The sequence below is a fragment of the Malus sylvestris genome, chromosome 5 (genome assembly GCF_916048215.2).
Source record: "Malus sylvestris chromosome 5, drMalSylv7.2, whole genome shotgun sequence".
Lineage (NCBI taxonomy): Eukaryota > Viridiplantae > Streptophyta > Magnoliopsida > Rosales > Rosaceae > Malus > Malus sylvestris.
This window is the reverse complement of record NC_062264.1, coordinates 30,355,814-30,382,195: the sequence shown is the minus strand read 5'-3', so window position 1 is coordinate 30,382,195 and position 26,382 is coordinate 30,355,814. Positions and strand designations below refer to the sequence as shown.

Genomic DNA, 26,382 nt, shown 5'->3' with positions numbered 1-26,382 from the left:
AATAATATTTAAAATATTTTTTTTTTTAATATTTTTTGAGAAAGAAGTATGGAAAACGAAATTGCACAGCAGCCCCCTGAGTCAATGATTTTGGCCTCAAGTGGATTCACACCCACCAAACGTTTTTAAATTGGCCTCAAGTGGGGAAATTCATATTCGTTCCCAAAATGCGTTTTGTCAAAACACATAAAAAAAACCTGAAGGTTGTTGGGGGAGAGGCATCAACTGAGCTATTGCATGGTATACTCAAAAAGTCTATGGAGAGTTTCATTTAAAAAAAAAACACACAACATGCATAAATCAATTCTCGATAAGGGTGTGATATCCATACACCCCATTTTACTTCTCACGCATCTTTTTAATTTTCAACCGTCGGATCGGATGAATTGAAGAAGATCAACGAACAGAAATTATCAAAGATGTGTGAGAAGTAAAATGGGGTTATCGATAAAAAAAAAAAAAAAAAGAACAATAGTGGAAAGACGTGAGAGTTGTTGGTTTGGTTCCTTGTATTTTCCTAGAAGAATGAAAAAGCAAAAATGTATATGGTCGCTGTGGTTGGTTTCAGTGGAAAACGTGGGAATTATTGTGATTGGTGGCTTACTCGTGGTCTTCTGAAATGGAGTATAATATTGGCATCTTTCAGTGCCCTTCCATTTCGCAATTTGACGAAGTGGGTTGGTCTCTTTGGTCAAGTCCTTGCTTGGAAATTTCAAGGGTCGATCTTATTAATCATAATTCCTATAAATTCCCACAAACCATTGCATATTTTTTTTGCTGCTCAACAAATTGTATTGATCAAGGAGAGCTTTCTGCATTCCATTTTCTAGAGAGAGAAAGAGAGGAGGGAGAGAGAGAGAGAGATGGATAAAGCACTCAACAGACAGAAGGTTCTGCTTCAGCATTTGAGACCCAGTTCTTCTGTTTCTTCTCCAGATTATGAATCTGCTGCTCTCTCTGTAAGTTTATCCACTTTCTTTTCAGTTCACTTCTTAATTTTGTAAATATTTTTGCTTTATTTTATTTAGCTGATTTTAATTTTATTTTAATTTATTTCTTCTGAAATGGTTTGTTAGGCTTCAACATGTGCAGCTGGGGATAGCGCTGCATACCATAGAACATCTGCTTTTGGAGACGATATAGTGATTGTGGCGTGAGTAATTTAAAATTTTAAACTGATTTGATGAAGTTATTAAATTTTTCTTATTCTATTTTTGTATGGAATTTGTATCTTTGTATGGAATTTGTAATGAAGTTTATAGCTTTATAGTTTCTCTGTATTGAATCTTGCTGCAAAATCATGTTACATAGAGCCTACCGGACTGCCATTTGCAAGGCGAAGCGTGGCGGTTTTAAGGACACTTTGCCAGATGATTTACTGGCGCCTGTTTTAAAGGTTAGATACAATTCCCAACTTAATTCCAGAGAAATGAACGTGTTTCTACAAATTGTGAATGTATTACCCCCTATGCAGCCGAGTTTGAATCTTCATTCTCACAATTTAGATTAGCTTAAAGTAGAGTATCGCATGTACAAATAGAAAGGGGGATTAGATATTGACATATGGTGTGCTTTTTATGCAGGCAGTGATAGAGAGAACAAATTTGAACCCAAAGGAGGTGGGGGATATAGTTGTTGGTACAGTTCTGGCACCTGGCTCACTTAGAGCAATGGAATGCAGGATGGCAGCGTTTTACGCTGGCTTTCCGGGTAAGTTTTGATCTTTAATTGATGTTTTGGAGGCCCTTCTTTGTATTTGGTTTGGCTTATGGTGTTATGGTTTGTTGGTTTGGTCCAGATACGGTTCCCATTAGAACTGTTAACAGGCAATGTTCATCTGGCCTTCAGGCAGTTGCTGATGTAGCTGCTGCTATAAAAGCAGGATATTACGACATTGGTGAGAAAAACTCTTGATTATGCATGCATCTAATTAGCCGCTAGGTGGTCTCCATCAATGGACTTGATCTTTGTTTTGAATACAGGCATTGCAGCTGGATTGGAGTCCATGACAGTTGATAACATTGGCGGATTAAGTAAAGTTAACCCTAAGGTATAATCTAACTCTTCTTCTTTACTTGATATTTTGGTTTGTGGTGTTATTTTGAACTGATACATGTTGTCAATAGGTGGATATCTTTGCACAAGCACGCGACTGCCTTCTTCCCATGGGTGTTACTTCTGAAAATGTTGCCCAGCGATATGGTGTGACCCGGCAGGAACAAGACAGAGCCGCTGTGAGTTTTCTGTCTGTTTTAAGTTAAAACATGCATTAACTGTTCGATAAACTGATAATGCTGAATCTGTAATTCCATGAATGGTTGTGAACAGGTAGAATCACATAGGCGTGCTGCTGCAGCGACAGCATCTGGTAAATTCAAAGATGAAATTGTCCCTGTATCTACCAAGGTAAATATAAAAATGTGCTCCCTTTATTTGCAAAGAGTCTTACAAAAGTAAAATGGCGTTTTATTTTCTTGTAATTGGTTATTTGTATCATCAGATTGTGGACCCAAAAACTGGAGAGGAGAGGCCTGTTACAATCTCTGTGGATGATGGGTTCCGTCCAAATGCAAACATGAACGATTTGGCAAAACTAAAGCCTGCATTCAAACGAGATGGTTCTACAACTGCAGGTATTTTGTCACTCAATTATCATAAAGCTTGCTGCTAGTTATGCAGGACAGTTTCTTCGTTTAATTTTACACAACTCTTTCTTTACATAGGAAGTTTTTTCTTTTTTTTTTAAAACTTGTTTCAAGCATTGTGAACCAGTTCATTGCTTTTGTCTTTCAGGAAATGCTAGCCAGGTGAGTGACGGTGCTGGAGCAGTCCTCCTTATGAAGAGAAGTTTAGCTATGCAGAAGGGACTTCCTATTTTTGGTGTTTTCAGGTATGCCGTTGATTATTTTTGTTCAATTTAATTGCTTGACTGCCTATTCTCGAGTTGACTTTATAGTACAGATACTGCAAATTCATAGTAAAGAACTCTAATTATTAAGAAACCGAAAATTGAGAGATGGGCTGGTAGAGGTTTATTCATTCTTAATATTTCTTTTCATTGGTAATGTTGTTAATTTCCTTGAGATGGATATGTTCAAGAATTAGCTAAAGCTTTCTTTGTACTTTGGATACAACTTTATGATCTCTGTGCAGGAGTTTTGCTGCTGTTGGTGTGGATCCCGCTGTCATGGGAGTTGGTCCAGCTGCTGCAATTCCGGTAGCAGTGAAATCTGCTGGTCTTGAGATTGATGATATAGATCTATTTGAGATAAATGAGGTAATGCATTGCTATTGATTTCTGTAAGCTTCAAGATGAATTAGCTTATCTTTGAAGATTTTGACCAAGCAGTTTTATTGGTTTCATTTAGGCATTTGCATCTCAGTATGTATATTGTGTCAAGAAATTGGAGCTTGATCCTGAGAAAGTCAATGTTAACGGAGGCGCTATTGCTCTAGGGCATCCTTTAGGTGCTACAGGTATACGAACTGACAAATTAAATTAGACTCTGTCTTATATTTCTGCAATAAAATAAAGCTGATATGTTTTGACACAACTACTCGTTCACTCTGTCATCTGAGGCGAATATTGTATTTGTTTTTGTGTGCTAGGTGCTCGCTGTGTTGCAACTCTCCTGAATGAGATGAAGCGCCGTGGCAAGGATAACCGCTTTGGTGTGATCTCCATGTGCATAGGTATCCTTTTGCGCTCTTCCGTCTAATATAACTATGAACGAAGGTAGAATATTGAGAGCTTGATATGAGAATAAGAAACGCGACTGTGTGTGTGTCCTTGTTGCAGGCTCAGGTATGGGGGCTGCTGCAGTTTTTGAAAGAGGGGACTCAGTTGATGAGTTAAGCAATGCCAGAGCTGTCTAGAGGAACAATATTTTGCCAAACGAAGTTACATAGAGCATCTTGGTAAATTTTGTTGGTTCATCAAAATAAATACCCGACTGGGATGTATTTCGAAGCCTAATTAATAAAGCTCCCTAAATCTTGTTAAATTTGCGAATATACGGCTTTTTTCTGTTATGTTTTTGTTCTTATAGGTTCGTCTTTCTTTTGAATGACCTGGTCTCCACGTTTACTTTGATTTTTAAAAGGTTTATATTTTTTTTGTAAATTTTCAAAACCAAAACAAAACGTTCAAGCATTCAAATCACAACGTTGTGTACCGATATGCCCTACCGTACTTACTAAAAAAAATTGAGAATGATTCATAACCATTACGTAAATCTAGGGTTATAAAGTTCTAGATGAATGAAGTTGAGGTTGCATCAATTCAGGCAAGATATGTGGACTCGAAAACAAATTGGAACTTCAATCCTAATTGTTCAAAAGCTGCTGATTGTTTTTCCTCTTTACTATTCTTTTATCTAGGTCTCGTTCCTTCTTTTTTCCTCTTCCAATCCACTCTTTCGGCTACCATGGTTGGTGGGTAAAAGAAAATATGGACTTACTGTTTGAGTTGTGTCACAGAAGCCAATGCCTTGGTCCTCAAACATCTAGTCATAAAGAATGTTACTCAAGGAAGATGCATGGAAGAAGAAGAAAAGTTGGTGTCACTGCATGCGTTTCGTTGAGAACGTAATAGGATGTTATCCATTAAGTGGGAACCAAAACTAACACGTTATCTGGAGTATTTTTCATCCTGGAAATGTCACTTCATTCACATCTATGGGGATATTGTCCAGGAAGCTTCCCTCCTTTCCATGCTAATAATTTTAATTCAATTCAAAGTTGTCTATAAGATTCTTATATAAAATTTCTAGAAATCAATAATCACTAGTGGTGCGTTTACTAATCCGTAATTAAATTGAGAGGAATTAAATTGAGGAGAAATTGGATTGAGGAGGAATTGAAATTAGGCCGAATCAGAATCAGATTCCTGTTGAAGTTGTTGACTAAAACTGTTTACTAATTCAGTAGAATCGGAACATAAACTAGTATGATTACTAAAATGGTGTTCCAAATCAAATATTTTATTCTATATTTATGTTTAAATGCATTTTATTGGTTACTTTTATTTATTTAGTTAAAGTAAAGAGTTAAAATGTCCATTATTGATTAATTGTGTATAAATTAAATTATAATCTAATTAAAAGCCATAAACAAAGCCACATCCATCTTCTTATCCCGTAGAAGAAAAAACGCAGAACGGCTCCCAGCCGTCAAGACCTTCAAACCGCGCAGAAGAATGAATGCAGAAACCAATCGGAGCCGTCAAGACCACACGAGCATCGACATCACCAAGGTCGCAATCGTCAAAGCGACATCGCACGACGATGAGCCATCGCCTCCTGAACGACGGTGTGTGTCGGTGGTGTCAAAGCCTTTGGTCCATCGCCTCCTGAACGACGACGATCCAGAACGACGAAGACGAGATCTCGTATGCGATCTCTTGAAGGCAGATTGATAAGAGGGCATACTAGGCGTGCAAAATGCATTCCTAATTCCCTCACGCTCCGGGAATTCAATTACCTCATCCATGGAGGGAGTCTAATTCCTCCGTTTTCAAGAATTGAATTCCATTTTTCGTGTAGGTCCCACACATTATTGATTCATCTCAATTTCAGTAAACAGAAGAGTGATCCGTAATCGGAATCGAACTCCTTGTTTTCATTCTGATTACGGATTCGTAATCACGCCATAGTAGTGGTAGATTGGTCTCAGGGGATGTGGTCGTCTTCTTCAACCCGAGTTCAAACCGTCCGTCTTTTTCATAACTTAAATATAAAGAAAACTAATAAAAAAAAATTCAAAACTTTGAGAGTTAACAAAAAAACATATCACCTAATAATTTTATTTAATAATTAATACAAAACTCAACATTAAACAATTCAATTACTATTTTTTCTCTTTCCATCCTTTCTTTTCCTCGTCCCCAACTTTTTCTTTCCCTCTCTCCACTCTCTCCTCCATCTGTCCACTTCTCCTCTGTCATCTTCCACATGGCCCCCACCCCTTTGTCTCTCTTCTCTCTTCATGTTCATTTTCTCTCTTTATAAATATATACTAGTACATGCCCACACGGTGTGTGAATTTTTTTAAATTTGGTTGTTAAAATTGAAAGAGAGAGGAAGAGAGTGAGAAAGAAATTGTGAGTGAGGAGAGTGGGAGGTAGGTTGTTTTAAAAAAAAACAAATTTAGAGATGATAAACTTACATGCAAGTGAGGTTTAAAAGTAAAATTTTGTACTGTAAAATTATGTTACTGTCTTTAACTATTTTGTTGTGATAGAAGATAAAGATGTATTTTCATCATCTTTTGATTGACAAAGAGGAGTTCATTAATGTAATTTTAAAGATAATATATATATATATATATATATATATGTGTGTGTGTGTGTAAAATTAGAACTTATTTTGTTGATTTATTATTTTAAAACTTGCTTTTATCAAAATTTAAAATATTAAATTGAAATTATTATTAAGTGGAATTGTCTGAAAAAGGACACATTGATATAATACTGAGATTGCTTTTTTTAAAGTATAATTTTGTAAATTAATTTTACAAAAAATAGTGACCATTATTTCTATAAATAGTTTCACCGTGTGGCAGCAATTCTAGAAATAGTGTATTTGTTTCTAGATTTAGTGGCACCGATTGTAGAAATAATGTCATCGATTTTAGAAATAGTATCGTTGTTTCTAGATTTAGTGGCATTGATTTTAGAAATAGTGTCATCAATTTTAGAAATAGTATGATTAATTTTAGAAATAGTGTGAACAATTGTAGAAATAGTGTAAGCTTTTTTAATTTTTTATTATATTAAAATTTTGTCATTTTCATTAAAATTCAAGTTTTTTTATTAAATAAAGTTATTAGATGATTTTTGGTTTAAAAAAAAAATTAGAGGCCCATTTCATTAAAACTCCATCAAATATATTTCGTGAGATTATTTTATTATTTGTAAAAAAAAATCAATAAAGACATAAAAGAAAGTGACACATAAGATTATGTCAAAAGCCCAATAATATATATAACTCAAAATGAATATGTTAATTCTTTTAAATTTACGCATTGTATCTTCGTAATGAAAAAATTTCCTTGAACCGCCGAGGTTTGAAACAAAAGTAAACTATATAAATAAAATTATGCATATTAAACTATCCATTTTTCAGTTGGTATGTATTTTTAATTATCTCATATAATGGGAACAATTCCTCACATAATTACTATTTTTTCTTTATCATTTTTATTTTCATAATTTTCATCTATCCAATTATGAAACTGACTTATAAACACTTATTTTCAAAATTACTGTTGATTTGCCACTTAGTACTATGGTCTAATAATATTCCTTTACTTGTAAGTGACATGTCTTATATTTGATTCTTGCAAAAAATGAATTTATCTATATGTATGTTGAAATTGTATGCCATAAATTTGTCTTGATAAATATCAAATGTCTTGAATAATAGAGTGGATTCACAAATAAACTTGAGACTTTGTCATAGTCCAAATTGCAAATTTGATGTCTCCTTAAAGGATGAAGATTTACAACCACTTTCATATAGCTTTTTGTTACCTTTTTCCTCAAACTCAATCACTTTCTTCCGTATATTCTTTATATTGACAATCTTACATGTTTTTTCTAGTTGTTAGTTGGTTTGAAAATACTAATCAATCTTCCCAAACTTCCCAAAATATCATGTTCCCGCAAGTGGGCAATGCAAGAAACTCCAATGAAAGTATGGGCATTGGGCCACCAAAACCACGTGTCATTTGTAAATGCATCCCACTTTCATTTTTGAAAGTGATTTTATTTGTCTCGTCCTCATGCATGTCGTTGTTTCCTGAGTTGATTTTTTGGTTGTCCTTTCATCTAGTCATATCATCATTAGTTGTTCTTTTTCATTATTTAAACCCCCTCTTCTTAGAGTAAGAAACCCACAACCAAAACAAAGAAACCCGCAACCGAAACAACATACACATATACGTTACACGAGAGAGAGAGAGATGGCAGTGAGGGCAAATATTGAAGAGGCTGAAGAGAAAGGGATGAAGAAGCAGAAGAATCCAGATGATCGGGAAATAAAGATGATGGTTCTGCAGGAGACGCAATACTACTCATGGTTCAAGCCAAAAGTAGGGAGTGTGTTTCCCGCCAAGAGAAAATCAGTGAAACGCATGATGTTTGATCGTTTAGTAGTCTACTTTGGCTCATTTTTTCACCGTCCTCCTTCCTCATAATTAGCTTTGGCATCCCAAGCCCCAAAACCCTAATAGATCTCTAATTCTCACTTCATCACCTCAAACAATATCAAACACCATTGTAATGCATATGATTCAGCAGCTTTTCTACTCCTCCCAATAGTACCTTTTCTTTTAAAGTCCTCCCAAAAGTACTTAATTCTGTGTATTTCGCTTTTGTATTTTTAATCCATATATGTGGTTTGCTTATCTGGTTTTAATTTAATGTTTCACTGTTTCTGCTTTTTCATACATAGAATGAATGATTCATGTGTGCACACTTTTGGCTTTTGTGTCTCTGATTCGGATTTGGTTAATAAAATGTGCAATTGTGCATCAAAACAAGAGATTCTTTCTTTAAAAAAAATCTAAGAGATCCACAGGGTCCCATACACAAATTAACGAAAAAATAATGCAAAAATGAGAGAAAAGTTCTGATATATTAAAACTAAAACAACCCAGAAACCCTAGTCTGGAAATTAATTAAAGAAGAAAAAAATGCAGAAATGAGAGAAAAGTTCTGATATATTAAAACTAGAAGAGATTGGGGTTTGATAATGTCGGAACCTTATTGCAACAAAAGAGATTTGCTGTATAAGAAGTGGGGGAAGCTGCATGTTGCTGAATTGGAGCCTTTTTGTGAAGCGGACCGAGTTAATGAGAGAGAGATCAGATGAAGGTGATTCTGGATGCTTTAAAGTCATCCGGCCGTTAGACTGTTGGATCAGAGTGTTAACGAGATTGAGAGAGAGCAAACTCAGCAGAGATGGAGGGAAAACCAGTGAGAGGCGAAGCGATGGAGAGCATATCGGAGAGCTGTGGAGAAACAACAGGAGCCCGAGGTTTACGGTGCCGAGATCCCCAACGACGAAAATACGTCGACATGTCGTTCAGGGATCTCGGATAGAGGAGGAGGCTGGCGCTCTCCGTTACGTGCCGGCCTAGGTCGAGAAGGAGATGGGCACTGTTCAAGATTCCAGGAGTGGTTCTGCATCTCAGGCTGAGAAAGAGGAGGTGGATTCTAGATCCATCTATGTTGGTAATGTTGATTATCATGTACTCCTGAGGAAGTCCAGGAGGCCTTTCATACCTGCTGCACCCTTCTATCCTGCGTTTGGTTATGGGAGGGTTCCAAGGTTCAGACGGCCATGGCGAAAGATCCCAAGAGTGGGACTCGCATGGGTTACCGGCCAACTTTGTTGTCCAGCTCAACAAGCTCAGTGGGTTCAAGAAATACAAGGTCCCCGAGATCTTGTTCTCCGATCGGCGGCCGTGGAGCATCGTCGGCACCGAAGACTCGTTCTTCACGGTATTCCTCAGACCCTGCGGCGTTTACACCAAAGCCCAGTTGCAAAAGGAGCTCGAGACCTTAGCCAATTGCGGGATGTTCGAGAAGATCGATTTGGAAGGGAAGACCACCCCAACCCAGATGGGACTCTGGGCGTGACGATTTCGTCTACAGAGAGCACATGGCGGTCGGCGGACAAATTTTGATTGGGTGTGATGGCGCATTCGAAGCAAATCGAAATGGACCCGGGCATGACCGATTAGGAAAAGCTCGAGTATTTTGGGATCCAGGAGAAGGATTACAAGAGAAGGACTCATAGGGCGAGGCCGTGTTTGTTGCCGGCGCCTGTTCAGAGGGAGCTGTTGCTGATTGTGAGAGAACAAGGGAAGGTGAGTGCAAGGCTTTCGCAAAAGATTCGCGACCGGGTTCAGAAGTGGTACCAGGATGAAGGTATGCTTCTGCACAGGTTGTGAATTTTGGGAATTTGAGTACCAAGGAGGTGGTTTGTGAGGTTGAGGACGGAGATAGTGATGACTTGGTGCATATTTTGGACCAAGGACCACTACAGATCATCGGCAGCAGCAGGGATGAAAGCCGGATGTTGAGATGGCATTCGGAGGCCAAAAGAGGGATGGCCAAAATGGAGGAGACAAACGGACGACAAGGCAGTCGTCATTCTTTGGTGGGGCTGATTTGTCACACCCGTGAGTAGCCGGGTATGCCATAACATGAGTGTAGCCTTGAAATCATGTCATGAGCAGAGGGTTGGTGGCTAGGCACATCAACAAATACAAGGCAAGAGAGGTGAACATTGAGGTTTGAGAGCATGGAATGAAGCGGCATCCGGCTGATGGATATATTTGCATAGCACGAGAGCATAGAGAATGCAAAGGAACCATGATGGATTTGTTGCAACAGCATCAAGTTCATATCAAGTTTGGTGTTAAGAATGTCAATGAAGCTCTAGTCAAGTATCAGTACAGCAAGAGCACTTGTACATGAATTGTGTAGTTGCATTGGACTAAAGTGAAGTTTAGTCTTAAACTGTTTCCGTAGAAATCAGTTTAAGGAGACTTGGATGATTGCTGGAAGAAGCATCGAAAAGACTGAGGTTTTTGTTTAAACTGATTGTCCGAAGAACATTCAGTTTAAGGGAGGTTGTTAATATTTATTTGGCTTTTTAGCCAAAATGGTCAATGAGATTTGCATAATACATCACTTTGGTCCTTGAGATTGAAAATCAATAAAAATGGTCCATGATTGTCCACCATCCATTATTTTGGTCATTCCGTTAAAAACCTTGTTAAGTGTCTTGGACCTCTTGGCCGGAAGTTTGGGCAATTTTCCAAGCTTCGTAACTCAATCGTTTCTTAACCAAATTCGACCCATAATATATTAAAATGAGGATAGGAAAGTGTAGAACAAGATTATACCATTTGGAAGCCCAATGGTTGCTGGAGATGGCCGGAAAATAGCCTGAAAGGTGACTGGTCCGCTGGAAAACTCGCGGAAACTGGGTAAACTTTAAACATTCATAACTTCTTCAATACTCAACAAAATCGAGTGATTCAAAAATAAAAATCATACTTCTCGATAAGACGAAGAGAATGGTATCTTTTTCGACAGCTAACTCACCGTGTTTTGGCCGGAAAATGGCTCGAAAGTGGTTATCTTGGTCTCGAGTTAGCCACTTTTGAGCCATTTTTCGGCCAAACCATGGCGAATTAGCCTTTGAAAAAGGTACCATTCTCTTCTTCTTATTGAGAAGTATGATTTTTATTTTTGAAGCACTCGATTTCGTTGAGTATTGAAGAAGTTATGAACGTTTAAAGTTTACCTAGTTTCTAGCGAGTTTTCCAGTTTTCCCGTGGACCAGTCACCTTTCAGGCTATTTTCCGACCATCGCTGTCAACCATTGGGCTTCCATATACATATAATCTTGTTCTACACTTTCCTATCTTAATTTTGGTATATTATGGGTCGAATTTGGTTAAAAAACGATTGAGTTATGAAACTTTGAAAATTGCCCAAACTTTCAGCCAAGAGTTTCGAGACATTTAACGGAGTTTTTAACAGAATGACCAAAATAATGGATGGTGGACAATCTTAGGGGCCATTTCTATTGATTTTCAATCTCAAGGACCAAAGTGATGTGTTTTGCAAATCTCAAGGACCATTTTGGCTAAAAAGCCAATTAATTTATTTAGAGTTATTCATTTATGTTTGAATAAATAATGGGTTGTCTCTTCTATAGTAAGTCTGTTGATGAAGTGGATAGTAAATCCCTTTCTTTACGAGACTCCAAAACTGGAGACATGTTGGGAGTCCTAAAAATAGTTGTTCCTATTTTCTTTGGTAGTTTGTTTTATGTTTTTTTTTTTTTTTTGAAGAGAAACGATAGCTTTGATTGAATCACCAGAAATCAACCAACATCAACGAGGGCCTCCACAATCAAATTCGGAGGCTTCTTAAACCAATAAAACTCAGAAAGGAAAGACAAAGCCAACATGGCCATACCATGTGCCGTAGTATTTGCAGAACGGCGCACAAAGCAAACCTGTGAATCCACAAAGGTTCGCAAACTAGCACGAATGTCATCCACCAGAAGATCCATAGGAGAAGACCCCTGAGAACTACTGCCAACAGCTTGAACCACTTGCAATGAGTCACTTTCCACAACAATGTGATCCAAATTCCTTTCCACTGCCCAGTGCAGTCCCTCACGAATTGCCAGAAACTCAACCATAGTGGGACATGATGTGAAGGGTATTTGGAGAACAAAACCTCCAGCATAGCTACCGGCTTCGCCACGAAATACACCTCCAACACTACCTATATTTGACCCAGAAAAGAAAGAACCATCAACATTAATTTTTACCCAACCAGCCGGAAGGGGGCTTTAACATGACATCACCTGCATAGGATGTGAAATAGGACCCGGCCTAACTTTAATAAACTTCGACAGCTGCAAATTGGAAAGATGAGAGACTAAAGTCGAATTTGCCACTTTATTCTCCCAAAGCAAGGCATTTCTAGAACGCAAAATGCCATGTATAAACATAAGCAATAGCGCAAATTGTCTTGAGGAAACTTGATCCACACATAATGACAACCAATCATAAAATGATGCATTTGCTGAAAGTCTCAATCCCAACTGCATCTAAGAAGCATCATATATTGCACGAGCGAATGAACAAACAGTGAAAATGTGTAGCACCGACTCCGAAGAGGAACTACAAAAAAGGCATAAATTATCCACCACAACTCCTTTGGTAACCAGATTATCACAAGTGGGCAAAATGTTCATGCACGCCCTCCAAACACACATCTGAACTTTACTCGGAATAGAAGCCTTCCACAAAGCTTTCCAAACCGACACTCCCCTCACAATTGAATGTGAAGAAGATGCCTTAAAATGACGAGCAAAAGCAATCTTGTAAGCATTCTTTACTGAGAACGCACATTTCGCATCGTAATGCCATATTAGTTTGTCAGGGGGCAACCTCCAACTTAAAGGAGTAGTAAGGATCAAGGCAGCCTCCGATGGAGGAAACAAATCATTCACCAAATCAGAATTCCAAGACACCGATTCAGTGACAATTAAATCCGAAACGAACACAACCTCTGGAATCGGTGAGGACTACATGATAGGTCTAAACAGATAGGGACGATCTAACCACCGATCATGCCAAATTCGAACCGAGGTGCCACTTCCAATCCGCCAGCGAAACCTTCTTTCAAGGATCGATCTAGCTTTAATAATACCCCGCCAACACACAGAAGAAGACCCGAGAGATGATTGCCAGAAAGAATTGTAAAGGAAGTACTTAGCCTTTAATAGCCGAGATGCTAAAGAATTTGGGTTTTGAATCAACCTCCACCTTTGTTTAGCAAGGAGAGCAAGATTGAAATCATATAATGAACGAAAGCCAAAACCACCATCCTTCTTAGGCCAGCAGATATTTTCCCATGACATCCAATGGATGCGATAAGAGTCCTCACCATCCCCCCACTAGAATCGGCTAAGTATGCGCTAGAGATCCTCATAGAAGGTCTTCGGGAGGAAGAAGCAATTCATTGAGTAAATAGGCAAAGACTGCCCTACAACCTTAGCACTGAGTAATTTCTCTTTCCATCATTTCAACTTTTTCCAAAGCTGATCCTTAATATAAGAAAACCGTTCAGAACAACTTTTCCCAAGCACAATTGGCAAACCAAGATAACGATCCTGCATATCCACACACATAACCCCAATATACGCAGCTACTATAGGCTGCTTAATATTAGGCGAAAATGACACTGCACACTTTTGAAAGTTAATACAATGTCCCGAAGCCTTCTCATACAGACACAAAATTTGCTTCAAGAACCAACACTTCTTAAAAGAGGCTCTCATAAACAGGAAACTGTTGTTGGCAAATAGAACATGAGAAATGCTAGGCGCCCCACGGCAGATAGAAACTCCATGAATAAGGCCAAGCCGTTCATAGCGAGAAAACAAACTTGTAAGACCTTCCACACAAATGAGAAATAAATAAGGGGAAAGGGGGTCCCCCTGCCTAATACCATGAGTGGAGTAATATAGCCAGTAACTTCACCATTAACAAAAAAAGAGTAAGTGACCGAACTAACACAACCTATAATCAATTCAGTCTAGTGCGGATCAAAGCCGAGTTGTAACATCATTCTCTTGAGAAAGCTCCACTCCACACGATCATACGCCTTACTCATATCTAGTTTCAAGGCTAAATACCCCGGTTTACCTCGCTGGAGATTGTGAAGGTAGTGACCCAATTCAGAAGCTACAAGGGAATTGTCGGAAATCAATCTGCCGGGAACAAAAGCCCCATGTTGAGTCGTAATAATAGTATCCATTAGACCCTTTAGGCGATTCATAATGACTTTGGCCCCTATCTTGTAAAGAACATTACAAAGCGCTATAAGACGTAGTTGAGTCATGTTTATCAGTTCAGGGACCTTAGAAATCAAAGAAACAATGGTATAATTTAATTGTTTAAGAATGCGCCCATAGGTGAGGAAAGACCTAATCGCAGCAATCACATCCATTCCCACAATATCCCAAAACTTTTGGTAAAACAGTAGAGATAACCCATCCGGCCCCGGAGTCGTATTATTTAAGTTGTAATTTGTATTTTGAATGGTTAAGCAAAGTTGAATGAAGTTGTTTTTCCTTCTCCAAAATATTCTATAGTTTTCTGCGATAGTTCCCTTTTTTCAACAATAGAAATATAATTTTCTTAGATCAAGGGGGCTCTAATGCCAATATTTGAAAAAAAAAAGACAACGTAAATAGAAAAGCGTTCAACAAGATCCTCTTCGGATTTTTTTGGTGAGGATCTTGAAGATCCGTGAATCGAGTTCGTTTATCATACATTGTGCGATCAGTTTTTATCAGGTACTATTTGTGTTTAATTTTAAATAAAAATATTTAAAATGATTTATAATCGTACGATTTACGATACGATGAACATACACAATTTACGGATCCTTAGGATCCTTACAAAGAGATTCCGGATTCGAAAAGCTTAACTTTGATTGGACTTGAATCCCCTTTGAGTTAATTTCTAAAAATTTGAATTGTTGGTCTAAAACCTTCGGTGTGCCCACAATTTGACCACTTTTCAAAATTTCCCATGCACCATATACAAATTTATCATTATACTAGGTATGGTTATTGCCTAAATTTGTTTTTTTGGGAAAATACGTAAAAATATGACAGTTTCTTAATTTTGGGGCAAAAATAGGACATTTCGAATATGCACACCATGCACAGCAATAAGACAGAAATATGATTTTTCCTACACCTTGAAATGATTAAATTGTCCTCTCATATAAATGGGTTATCCAGAAATTTCAGCTCTCATTTCTTATTTTGTAGAGAGAGAGAGAGAGAGAGAGAGAGAGAATTTTTCTCCCCAATTCTAGTTCGAAGAACCCTAACCCACCCATATTCTTCAACCAAGAGCTCTTTCTAACCAAACTATCTTCTTCATCTAAGCTTTCTCTCTTTCTCTCTCTCTTCTCTCTCTACATTTTGAATATACACAAGAGTTCTCTCTCTAACCCACTCATCTTCTTCGATTTTTACCTTTTAATTCGTAGGTTTTGTGAATTGGGTTTGCTTAATTTTACTTTTTGATTGATGGATTTTTGGAGTTGAAGTGATTGGTTTGGTGTTTCTTGGAGGAGACCCAAATCCTTTAGTTTTGATTTTTTTTTTAAATTTTTTTTATCATTTCTCTGATTTATATGTGGGTTTTCATTTCTTCTGTCTTCTCCTTCCCTCTGATCCCTCTCTCGATCCAAATTTACAAGCACTAAAATAGGGTTTGGCTTTTGATGCAATTAAATGAAAACACGTAATAAAGGTTAGTTGCCTTTTGGAGAATAGATAAATTTGAGGGAAAAGAAAGAAATCATAGTGGAAAGAAGGAAAAGAGAAGGATATGGACGAAATTGTTTCGAGGACTCGTTCTGTAATGTCCCGTCCCTCAAATTTCGGTTTTATAATTTTTTTTTAAAATATATGATTTTTTATTATGAATTATATGTTACTATATTACTATTTTAATATTTTATTTAATATTACTATTTTTATGTGAGGATTTTGTGTGGCCGTGGGGCCTACACCCCATTTCATTTCTCCCCGTGTCTTCCTTTCCCTTTACGAAAACTCTCAGCTCTCTCTCCCTCTCTCTGAACTCTTTCCTCCACAGAGACAACCCCACACACAAACCTTCGATCTCAGATCATCTCACCACCAGATTATCATCATCTCCACCTCTACAAATTTAACCCTAAGTTTGGGTTACGGGAATCGTGTTTTGGCTGTTGGGGATAAGAAAATCTAAGAACTCAAATCCCTGCGCTCTCCGGCAAGAATCAGGACAAAATCCGACTGGTATCAAACTTAGGCTTAACCCTTCCAATCGCAGGTAGGATTTCCTTGCTCTGTCTATTGGATTTGAGTTAGAATTCCAGTTATAAACCTCTGTGACCTTCTGTTGCGTTTCCTAGTTTCCTGATGTGAGATACCAGCAAGTTGCATGCTTAAACTTGACGAATTCAAGGTTTTACGAACTCAATTTGATTTCTATTTGAAAATTTAAAATTGTAAGGAACCCTTGCATAATTTTGCAGCTTTTCCAGTGAAGAAGTTTAGCAATGTCTTGCATAAATTTGCCTCTGTCTCCATTGTGATTCATAGATTTACTATTTTTTTTAGGAAATTCAAGCGGCCTTGACATTTGGGCTCTTGACTGCAATCAAGGTTTGGATTTTTTCAACTTCAACGTTTTCCCCAAATCCCACCCTCCCATCACTCACCCCTTCGTCTTCCCCAAATCCCACCCTTCTAGTTCCCCTTCGTCTTCCCCACCCTCCACCCCTTCCACGGCTCCACTCCTCCATCCCCTCCACCCCTACCCACCGACACCCTTCCTTTCCCTGATACTCACACAGCAGAACCCATTTCATCCCCCAATTTTATCAAGACACCCACCACCCGATTTTATCAAGCTCCGCCATTTCCGACACCAATCTTACCACGCACACCTGAACCCTCCGGTGTTTGAGTCCGACGGTGCCAACCTCTCCCTCCCTCCTCTTCCCCGGTCGTCCGCTCCCTCGACCTCCTCAGCGCCAACCCAGAAGAAGAACAAAAAGAAAAACCTAGAAGAAGAAGAAAAAGGAAGAGGAAGAAGAAAAAAATAAATTAAAAAAAAACTGAAACTGCAACCCAGAAGAAGAAGAAGGAAAAAAAAAAAACCTTCATCTTCCCCAGATTTGAAGGAAGAAGAAAAAAAAAACGGAATTTGCAACCCAGATTCGGAGGAAGAAGAAGTAAAAGAAGGAAAAAGGAAAAAAAAAAAAAACCGAATCTAGGATTCGGAGGAAGAAGAAGAAGAAGAAGGAGAAGGAAAAAGGAGGCAGAAGAAGAATAAGAAGGAGAAAGAAGGAAAAAAAAAACCTGAATCTGCAACCCAGATTCGGAGGAAAAAGAAGAAGAAAACCCAACCCCCAAAACCCAGAAGAAGAAGGAGGAGGAGGAGGAGGAGGAGGAGGAGGAGGAAGAAAAAAAAAAAAAAAAAAAAATCAGGAACCCAGTTCGTCCCCCCCGAGGAAGAAGAAAAAAAAAAAGATGATTTTTTTTTCAAAGCTTTTGGCGGGAAAAAATGTAGGTACATGATTGTGGGAAAAAAAAATCCACGTGGAACCACGTGGCGCCCAATCATTGTCCACATGGGCACCACGTCATCACTTAACTGGAAACTTAACAGTTTGACTAACGCATGTATGAGACTGTTCCAAAATTTACACTTTGGGTATGACTCTGGGATTAAAAAAAATTGATGTACTAAATGTTGAAAATCACGAAACATGAGGCTAGTAAACAGTCTTTTGCCCTATTTTTTAATATTGCTCGAACAAGCAGGATATCATGACATCGGTGAGAAAAACTCTAGATTAGGCATCTATTTTAACCGCTTGGTGGTCTCCATCAATGGATTTGATCTTTGTTTTGAATACAGGCATTGCAGCTGGATTGGAGTCCATGATAGTTGATAAACTTGGCGGATTCAGTAAAGTTAACCCTAAAGTGTAATCTAACTCTCCTTGTTTATTTGATATTTTGGTTTACGTGGTGTTATTTTGAACTGATATATGTTTGTCAGGTGGATATCTTTGCACAACTCTTTTCTTTAAATAAGAAGTTTTTTTTATTTTATTTTATTTTTTATTTTTTAATTTTTTTTTAAAACTTGTTTCAAGCATTGTGAATCAGTTCATTAGTTTCGTCTTTCAGGAAATGCTAGCCAGGTGAGTGACGGTGCTGGAGCAGTCCTCCTTATGAAGAGAAGTTTAGCTATGCAGAAGGGACTTCCTATTCTTGGTGTTTTCAGGTATGGCGTTGATTATTTATGTTCAATTTAATTGCTTGACTTCCTATTCTCGAGTTGACTTTATAGTACAGATCTGCAAATTCATAGTAAAGAACTCTAATTATTAAGAAACAGAAAATTGAGAGATTGGCTGGTAGAGGTTTATTCATTCTTTATAATTCTTTTCATTGCTAATTTTTGTTAATTTCCTTGAGATTGATATGTTCAAGAATTAACTAAAGCTTTCTTTGTACTTCGTATACAATTTTATGATCTCTGTGCAGGAGTTTTGCTGCTGTTGGCGTGGATCCCGCTGTCATGGGAGTGGGTCCAGCTGCTGCAATTCCAGTAGCGGTGAAATCTGCTGGCCTTGAGCTTGATGACATAGATCTATTTGAGATAAATGAGATGATGCATTGCTTTTGATTTCTGTAAGCTTCATGATGAATTAGCTTAGCTTTGAAGATTTCAGCTAAGCAGTTTTATTTGTTTCATTTAGGCATTTGCTTCTCAATATGTATATTGTGTCAAGAAATTGGAGCTTGATCCTGAGAAAGTCAATGTTAACGGAGGCGATATTGCTCTAGGGCATCCTTTAGGTGCTACAGGTATATGAATGATGTTTTAAATTAGAGACTATCTTGAGACGCATGCTCATGTATGTTTGCATGCTTGCATCTGATGTAGTTTTCGATTTACATTACATTAGTTGGGCTCAAGGTTTTGGACGTTCGAATTCCCTTTGCAACAGCCCACATGTTTACCTGATTTGATTATACGTTTGTATATAATTAATTTTTGCTTTAGGTATATTATATTAATTTGTTTTCTGTTGTTATCCCATCTCATGCATATCACTGATTAAGTTTGTTAAAGATAAAGAGAAGAGAGTCATCATTACGTTGGGATAGGAGTCTCAGTGCAGTATCTATATCATCTATATATGCATCAGATTAGGGGTTTTTATGTGGCTGCCGAATCACACATATATGTTGGGGCATAAAAAGACTTCACTACTTTGGAGATGTTTATCTCACAAAGAAGAATGTAACGCAGCGGAATCGATAGGCAAGAGAAAGAAAGAATACTCAAACTATTACACAAGATTTTTATTCACTCACAAACTTAGAACAAGAGGAAACACTCAAACACTCTTAGAAGCTTTGTTGCTTCTTCTCACTTCTCACTACTAGCTTTCTTGGTTGTTTCAAATGGTGTGTATACCTTCTCCTTTTATAGGCATGGATGGAACCTTGGAGAAGCATGGAAGCATCATGCTAGAGATATATAGATAATTCCACTACCTTCCTAAGCTAGAATTATCTATATTAATCTTGTATGTTGGTGGAATCCTCACCATTCTTCTAGACTCTTCCACCAACTTGAACTTTGCTAGAATTCTCTAGCATGTGCATGGATCTTTCTTTATGTATGGGCCGGATCAATTGTCTTGGGCCAAGACAAGATTACATTTCAACATCCCCCTTCAATTTTGTCTTGTGACGCCGATTGATTTCCTTAATCTAACAAAGTCTTCTTGTTTGAGTGGCTTGGTGAATACGTCGGCGACTTGGTCTTGAGACTTCACGTATTCCACTAGTACATCCTTTCTTGCAATACACTCTCTTATGTAATGATAGCGGGTATCTATGTGTTTGCTCCTGTCATGGAATACTGGATTCTTTGCTAGAGCTATTGCAAATTTGTTGTCGACATAGATCTATGTTGGCTCTTCTTGTGGCATGCTTAATTCTTTTAGCAAGTTTCTCAACCAGATTGCATGACAGACACATGAGGTAGCAGCTACGTATTCAGCTTCGTAGGTAGAGAGAGTGACAATCGGTTGCTTCTTTAACATCCATGTGAATGCAGTGTCTCCCATGAAGAACACAAATCCAGTAGTGCTTTTTCGATCGTCGGAATCTCCTGCCCAATCACTGTCGTTATATTCAACAAGTTTGTAGTTATTAGAGCTTGAATAGAACAAGCCAAAGTTAACAGTACCTTTAAGGTATCGAAGAATTCTTTTGGCGGTCTTCAAATGTGTAGTTGTGGGATTCTCTATGTAGCGACTGACTAATCTGACGACATAGAGAATATTTGGTCTTGTGTAAGTCAAGTAGCGCAAGCTTCCAACTAAACTCTTGAAAAATGTTGGATCTACACTTTCTCCTTCGTCATGCTTGGTTAGTTTAGCTCCGCACTCCACTGGTGTGCTTATAGGCTTGCAATCATCCATTTTGAACTTTTTCAGTATCTCCTTTGTGTAGCTTTCTTGGGAGATGAAAATGCCTTCTTTGTTCTGCTTGACTTCAATGCCTAGGTAGTATGCCATCAGCCCGATGTCGGTCATCTCGAATTCTTTGGTTATCACTCTCTTGAACTCTTCATACATACTTGGATTACTTCCAGTGAAGATTAGATCATCCACATATAAACACACAATCAGAATATCTTCATCCTTGACTTTGACCTAGAAAGCATATTCATGAGGGCACTTGATGAAGTTGTTTTCTTGGAAGTACTTGTCGATGCGACTATTCCATGCTTGTGGCGCTTGTTTTAACCCATAGAGGGCTTTCTTCAGCTTCAGAACTTTGTCTTCATGCCCTTTGATTTCATAGCCTGACGGTTGCTGAATGTAGACTTCTTTTTCAAGGACTCCATTTAGGAAAGCGGGCTTCACATCCATTTGTTGAATCTTCCATTTGTTTTGAGCTGCCAAAGAAATTAGTAATCGTATAGTTTCCAACCGAGCAACGGGTGCAAATACCTCATCATAGTCGATTCCAGCTCTTTGACTATAGCCATTCGCCACTAGTCTCGCCTTGTATCTTTCAACCTCTCCGTTGGTATTCTTCTTTGTCTTATACACCCACTTGACTCTGATGGCTTTGTATCATTTCGGAAGAATAGCGAGTTCCCATGTATCGTTCTTCTGAATTGCTTCAATTTCTTCATCCATTGCTTTCCTCCACTTAGTATCTTGCACTGCTTCTTAGAAGTCAACTGGTTCACAATCAGCAAAGAGACAGAAAAGTGTAGGATTATCGAGTCTTTCAGCTACCTCATAGAGATCTTGTAGACTTCTTGTGCGTGGTACTTCTCTTTCATTTAGACTCCCACTTGATGATGCTGATGCTGGTGAATTACCATGATTGGTTGATGTTGGTGAAGCAGGTGGAGTAGTGGACTCTTGTTGAACCTCTCTTGCTTGCTCCATCATCCCTTGTTCATTCTCTTATTCAAAATAAGGAAAGAAGTGAAGATCACCTGCATGAGAGCAAAAATCTCATTCTCCTTCTTCATCGAATGTCACGTCTCGACTGATCACCATCTTCCCATTGTTTGATTATACAGCTTATAGCCTTTTGAATTTGAGTCATAGCCGATGAAGATGAACTTCTCACTTTTGTCATCGAGTTTGGTTCTCCTCTCGTTTGGTACATGTACATGGGCTATGCTTCCAAAAACTCTTAGATGGGAGATACCTGGTTTTCTTCCACTCCATGCTTCTTGCGGAGTCTTTCCCCCACACACTTCTTGTTGGAGACCGATTTGATAGGTAGACAGCACATGTTACCACTTCTGCCCACAGCTCCTTACGCAATCTCTTACTTTTGAGCATGCTTCGAGCCATGTCGAGGATGGTTTGATTTTTTCTTTTCGCCACACCATTTTGTTGAGGGGATCTTGGAACTATCAAAGGTCAATGAATTCCATTGGCTTCACATAATTCTTGAAATTCCTTTGAAGTGAATTCTCCTCCTCAATCAGATCTCATGGCTTTGATCTTGCAACCACTCTCATTTTCTACAACAGCTTTGAATTTCTTGAATGCTCCAAATACCTCTGATTTCTACTTCAAGAAATACACCCAGATTTTCCATAAAAAATCATCAATGAAGAGAAGGAAATAATTATTTTTACCCAAAGAGCTTGGTTTTATTGGACTGCACACATCGGTGTGAATGAGCTCGAGTGGCTTCTGGGCTCTTATGGTCGACTCCTTTGGAAAACTTTTCCTGAACTGTTTCCCAAGCAAACATACTTCGCAAGCTTGATCAGGGCGACTGATGCACAGTAAGCCTATCACCATCTCTTTCTTGGATAATAACTCAAGTCCCCCAAAGTTAAGATGCCCAAAACGAAGATGCCAAAGCCATGATGTGTATTTGTAACATGTTTTGAGGCACTTTGCAACATCATTTTGAATATTCATAGGAAACATCCTATTCTTTGACATTTTCATCTTGGCAATTAATCTTCCTTTGTCATCTCTCAGAAAAAGGCTATAATTTTTCATGTGAATATTGTTGATGCACAAAATCAGCGAGGACTTTGGTACAACAGAAAGTGTCAGGTTTTATGACCTTCGCTTGGTTGCTTCGGTCACTAGTGAGGATAAGTACGTAAATGAATAGAGACAGAGAAGCAAACACAGGATGTACGTGGTTCACCCAGATTGGCTACGTCCACGGAGTAGAGGAGTTCTTATTAGTAGTGAAGGGCTTACACAAGTACAAAGGATCAAGCTCTCAATTTAGTGAGTTCTTGTGAATGATTTAACACAAATGGCATTAGGCAATATTGTGGGGGGATGACCCCTATTTATAGAAAAACTTGTAGCTTTGTCACATTGACATGTGTCATGTTATGATTGGTTCTTGATGTTGACACGTGCTGCGCTCTGATTGGCTTCTAATCTTGACACGTGTCGAGTAGTGATTGGCCTCCTGGTCGGAGGGGAACTCTTCTGGGTCCTTGACAGTATAGCGTTGGCCGGTGCTCGGTAGTTTCGGGATTGGTCAAGTATGGTACAAACAGTGCTCCCCTAAGTTCCCGAGTGAGGGAAACTCCTCGGTTGGGGACTTGCAAGATCCAATCCCTTGAGTAATCACGAAACTTCTAAGTACCGAAGTGTGGTTTGATCTTCATCTGCCCTTCTCTGGAAGTACCTTTCCTCCATCCGGGAATGGTGTATTTAGCTGATGTTGACGCACAAGGTAATGTATCAATTTCACTTGAAGCTTAGTTGTAGTTTCGGGCTTAGTCAAGTGTGATACAAACCCTATAGTAGGAGTCCCCCAAGTCGCCGAGCTAGGAGATCTGCCGAAAGAGGTGACATACAAGGTAAGCAGTCAAACTTCCAAGTAAGCAACCCAGGATCAGAGGTTTGACTTCGGCTTCCGGTTGATTGTTCTCTTTCTCCTTGTCTCTCATTCAACTGCCAGGATAAGGAGAAGCAAATGGATAAGAGATGATATGAGATACTTTTGCTTTTGAAGAAGTAACTTTCCACAGGCTTATTCTTGAACTGTGCTGGAGGGTTTTCTGGTGCCCTTCAGAGTATAAAGCCGACTCAAAAATTTGAGGGTCAAAACAAGTCCATCAAATCTAGAGTATGTTCGACCTTGATGATATGGGATACTTTTGCTGTTGACGGAATAATGAATGTGGTATGGAAAGGTGTCGTGCTGTAGTGATCTGTTTCAGCTCACCGTTGAACCTTCTGCTTCAATCTTTTGCATGGCAGAAGTGGTGTGCAACCTTTGCATTTAAATGGTCCTTCAGAACATTCTTTCATAGTGACTCATCCACGCTTGGCAGCTTCAGTGTAAAGAGCCAATATCTGATCAACTGTCATGAGGTATTTGCCGGTGGAATTCGTGACCTTGACAGCAGTTGAGGATGAGTACTCGAGAGCAATGCTAAGTAAGCAACCAGGCAAAGGCTCCAGGCAGTCAGTTCCAAATTGGAGGTTTGATTTCAGGTTCCGACTGACTGCTCTCTTTCTCCTTGTCCTGCAGGTGTGGACAAGGACAAAGACAAAGACAGGGAGAAAGCATGATATGGGATACTCTTGCTTTCGACCCTGATGATATGAGATACTCTTGTTCTTGGTGTGGCTTATTTGCTGAGGCATTATCGGGGGGAAATAAAGCTGAGTATTTCGAGAGGTTATGTTGAGGGTGCCTTTTCGAATGCGAGAAAGGGTTGAGCATTTTTGCAGGTTTTTCTGTCCGTTGAGGAGGGAGGTCAATGTATATAGGGATTTCCCAATAACAAGTAGTAATGCTATTCCTTTACCCTTCTTGGTCACAGCAATGTAGTGGGAGCTGCCAGCTTCACGTGTTTTAATTTTGTCAGAGCACTTTGAAAAAGTGGTATGTGGTATCTGGAAAGCTGATGTTACGTGTGAAGATTACAGACAAGCTTTATCTAAGGAAATCTGGCTCTCGAAGTTCTGAGAGTTGTGCCTCTTCGGTTTTCGAACAAGCAATCCCGTCGAGGATCTGACTCTCGAGATTCGGAAAGCGGTGCTACTCCGGTTTTTTAGAAAGTAATTATGTTGGGAGTCTTTTCTCGAATGTGAGTAAAGGTTGGACGTTCTTGCCAACCTGTCTTGCCGCAAAACACGGAGGTCGACACACATAGGGACTTTCCAGTTGTCAAGTAGTGGTGCTGTTCCTTTACCCTTATGGGTAATAGTAGGGTAGCTGGAACTTCGAAATTCTCGTGCCTAAACTTTGTCAGAGATCTTTGACAAAGTTATATGTGGTACCCGAGGAGTTGATGGTGCATATGGAGAGCGGTGATTGAACAGTAAGATTCACGTGCTTTCTACTTCACCAGAAATCTTCGACAGAGTGCCCGTAATTTCCGCAAAGCTGATTGTGCATGTGACAGGTGCTGACGAGGCTGAAAAAGCAGGTGCTTCTTCGATTTCTGAGATCGGCCCTCGTGGTCTCTGAGCAGCCCAGCTTTTGAGAAAGCAAACGCCTCCTCGATTTCTGAGATCGGCCCTCGTGGTCTCTGAGCAGCCCAGCTTTTGAGAAAGCAAATGCCTCTTCGATTTCTGAAGCTCCGTCGAGTGCAGATTTTTATAGAGGCTGACATTAAGTTCCACAGCACACTTGAATCTCTACCAGTAGAAGCTTATTTCTTGCACTTCTAAGATCTTGATTTGTCTGACCTCTTCCCTCTTCAACACATTTGAAAATGTCTGGACCCTCCGACCGTCGTTTTGACTTGAACCTTGGAGAAGAGACAGCCACGCCTTCTCCAGACAACATATGGCGCCCATCCTTCATATCCCCTACCGGTCCTCTTACCGTTGGGGATTCTGTGATGAAGAATGATATGACCGCTGCAGTGGTGGCCAGGAACCTTCTCACTCCCAAAGATAACAGACTACTTTCCAAACGGTTTGATGAGTTGGCTGTTAAGGACTCTTTGGCTCTTAGTGTTCAGTGTGCAGGTTCTGTGTCTAATATGGCCCAACGCCTATTTGCTAGAACCCGCCAAGTTGAATCATTGGCTGCTGAAGTGATGAGTCTCAAACAGGAGATTAGAGGGCTCAAGCATGAGAATAAGCAGTTGCACCGGCTCGCCCATGACTATGCTACAAACATGAAGAGGAAGCTTGACCAGATGAAGGAATCTGATGGTAAGGTTTTACTTGATCATCAGCGGTTTGTGGGTTTGTTCCAAAGGCATTTATTGCCTTCGTCCTCTAGGGTTGTACCTGGTAATGAAGCTTCAAATGATGAACCTCCAATGCCTCCTCCTTCTGGGGTTTTGTCAAGTACTGAGGCTCCGGATAACCACCCTCCGGTGCTTTCTCTTTCTGGGGCTCTACCGACTGCTGAGACTTCCCCTAAGCAACCTTTGTGAAGGCTCCCTTTTGTTTGTTTATTTTGACTCATGTATATGTACATATTTGTGGCTTATCGAAAATATTAATAAATAAGCTTTGCTTCATTTCAACATATTGTGTTAAATACACCAAAGCCTTCTTCATAAAGTTCTTTGAATTTTTGCTTTTGTTGAAACCTGTATTGTTGAAGCTTTGTGAGTGAAGCATGTAGTTTGAGGTAGTGTTCCCTTAATTTCCCGAGTGAGGAAAACTTCTCGGTTGGAGACTTGAAAAATCCAAGTCACTGAGTGGTTGTGAGACTGCCGAGTATCAAGGTGCAGTAGCATATGGTGGGA

General features: G+C 39.1%; 2 protein-coding genes across 4 annotated transcripts; one reads left to right on the top strand and one right to left on the bottom strand.

Annotated features, from left to right (window-relative positions):
* Positions 1–536: 536 nt before the first annotated feature.
* Positions 537–19,123, top strand: LOC126621845 (3-ketoacyl CoA thiolase 1, peroxisomal-like). 3 transcript variants are annotated; one of them, XM_050290453.1, is made up of 14 exons: positions 537–959; positions 1,077–1,153; positions 1,312–1,396; positions 1,584–1,710; positions 1,799–1,897; positions 1,983–2,050; positions 2,127–2,234; positions 2,329–2,406; positions 2,501–2,633; positions 2,794–2,890; positions 3,154–3,277; positions 3,369–3,477; positions 3,610–3,693; positions 3,800–4,012. In XM_050290453.1, exons 1-14 carry the CDS (start codon positions 864–866, stop codon positions 3,874–3,876), a joined length of 1,362 nt encoding a protein of 453 aa, XP_050146410.1. In that variant the 5' UTR covers positions 537–863; the 3' UTR covers positions 3,877–4,012. The 3 variants fall into 3 exon arrangements, with proteins under 3 accessions (XP_050146410.1, XP_050146412.1, XP_050146411.1); XM_050290455.1 differs by lacking the exons at positions 2,794–2,890; positions 3,154–3,277; positions 3,369–3,477; positions 3,610–3,693; positions 3,800–4,012 and adding exons at positions 18,312–18,408; positions 18,672–19,123; XM_050290454.1 differs by lacking the exons at positions 3,154–3,277; positions 3,369–3,477; positions 3,610–3,693; positions 3,800–4,012 and adding an exon at positions 18,672–19,123.
* A 347-nt stretch (positions 19,124–19,470) lies between these two features.
* On the bottom strand, positions 19,471–22,695 carry LOC126623808 (uncharacterized mitochondrial protein AtMg00810-like). Its single transcript, XM_050292788.1, has 2 exons — positions 20,392–22,695; positions 19,471–20,313 (listed from the first exon to the last, which is right to left on the bottom strand). The coding sequence occupies exons 1-2, from the start codon at positions 20,780–20,782 to the stop codon at positions 20,108–20,110; spliced, it is 597 nt and encodes a 198-aa protein (XP_050148745.1). The 5' UTR covers positions 20,783–22,695; the 3' UTR covers positions 19,471–20,107.
* Between the last annotated feature and the right edge of the window lie 3,687 nt (positions 22,696–26,382).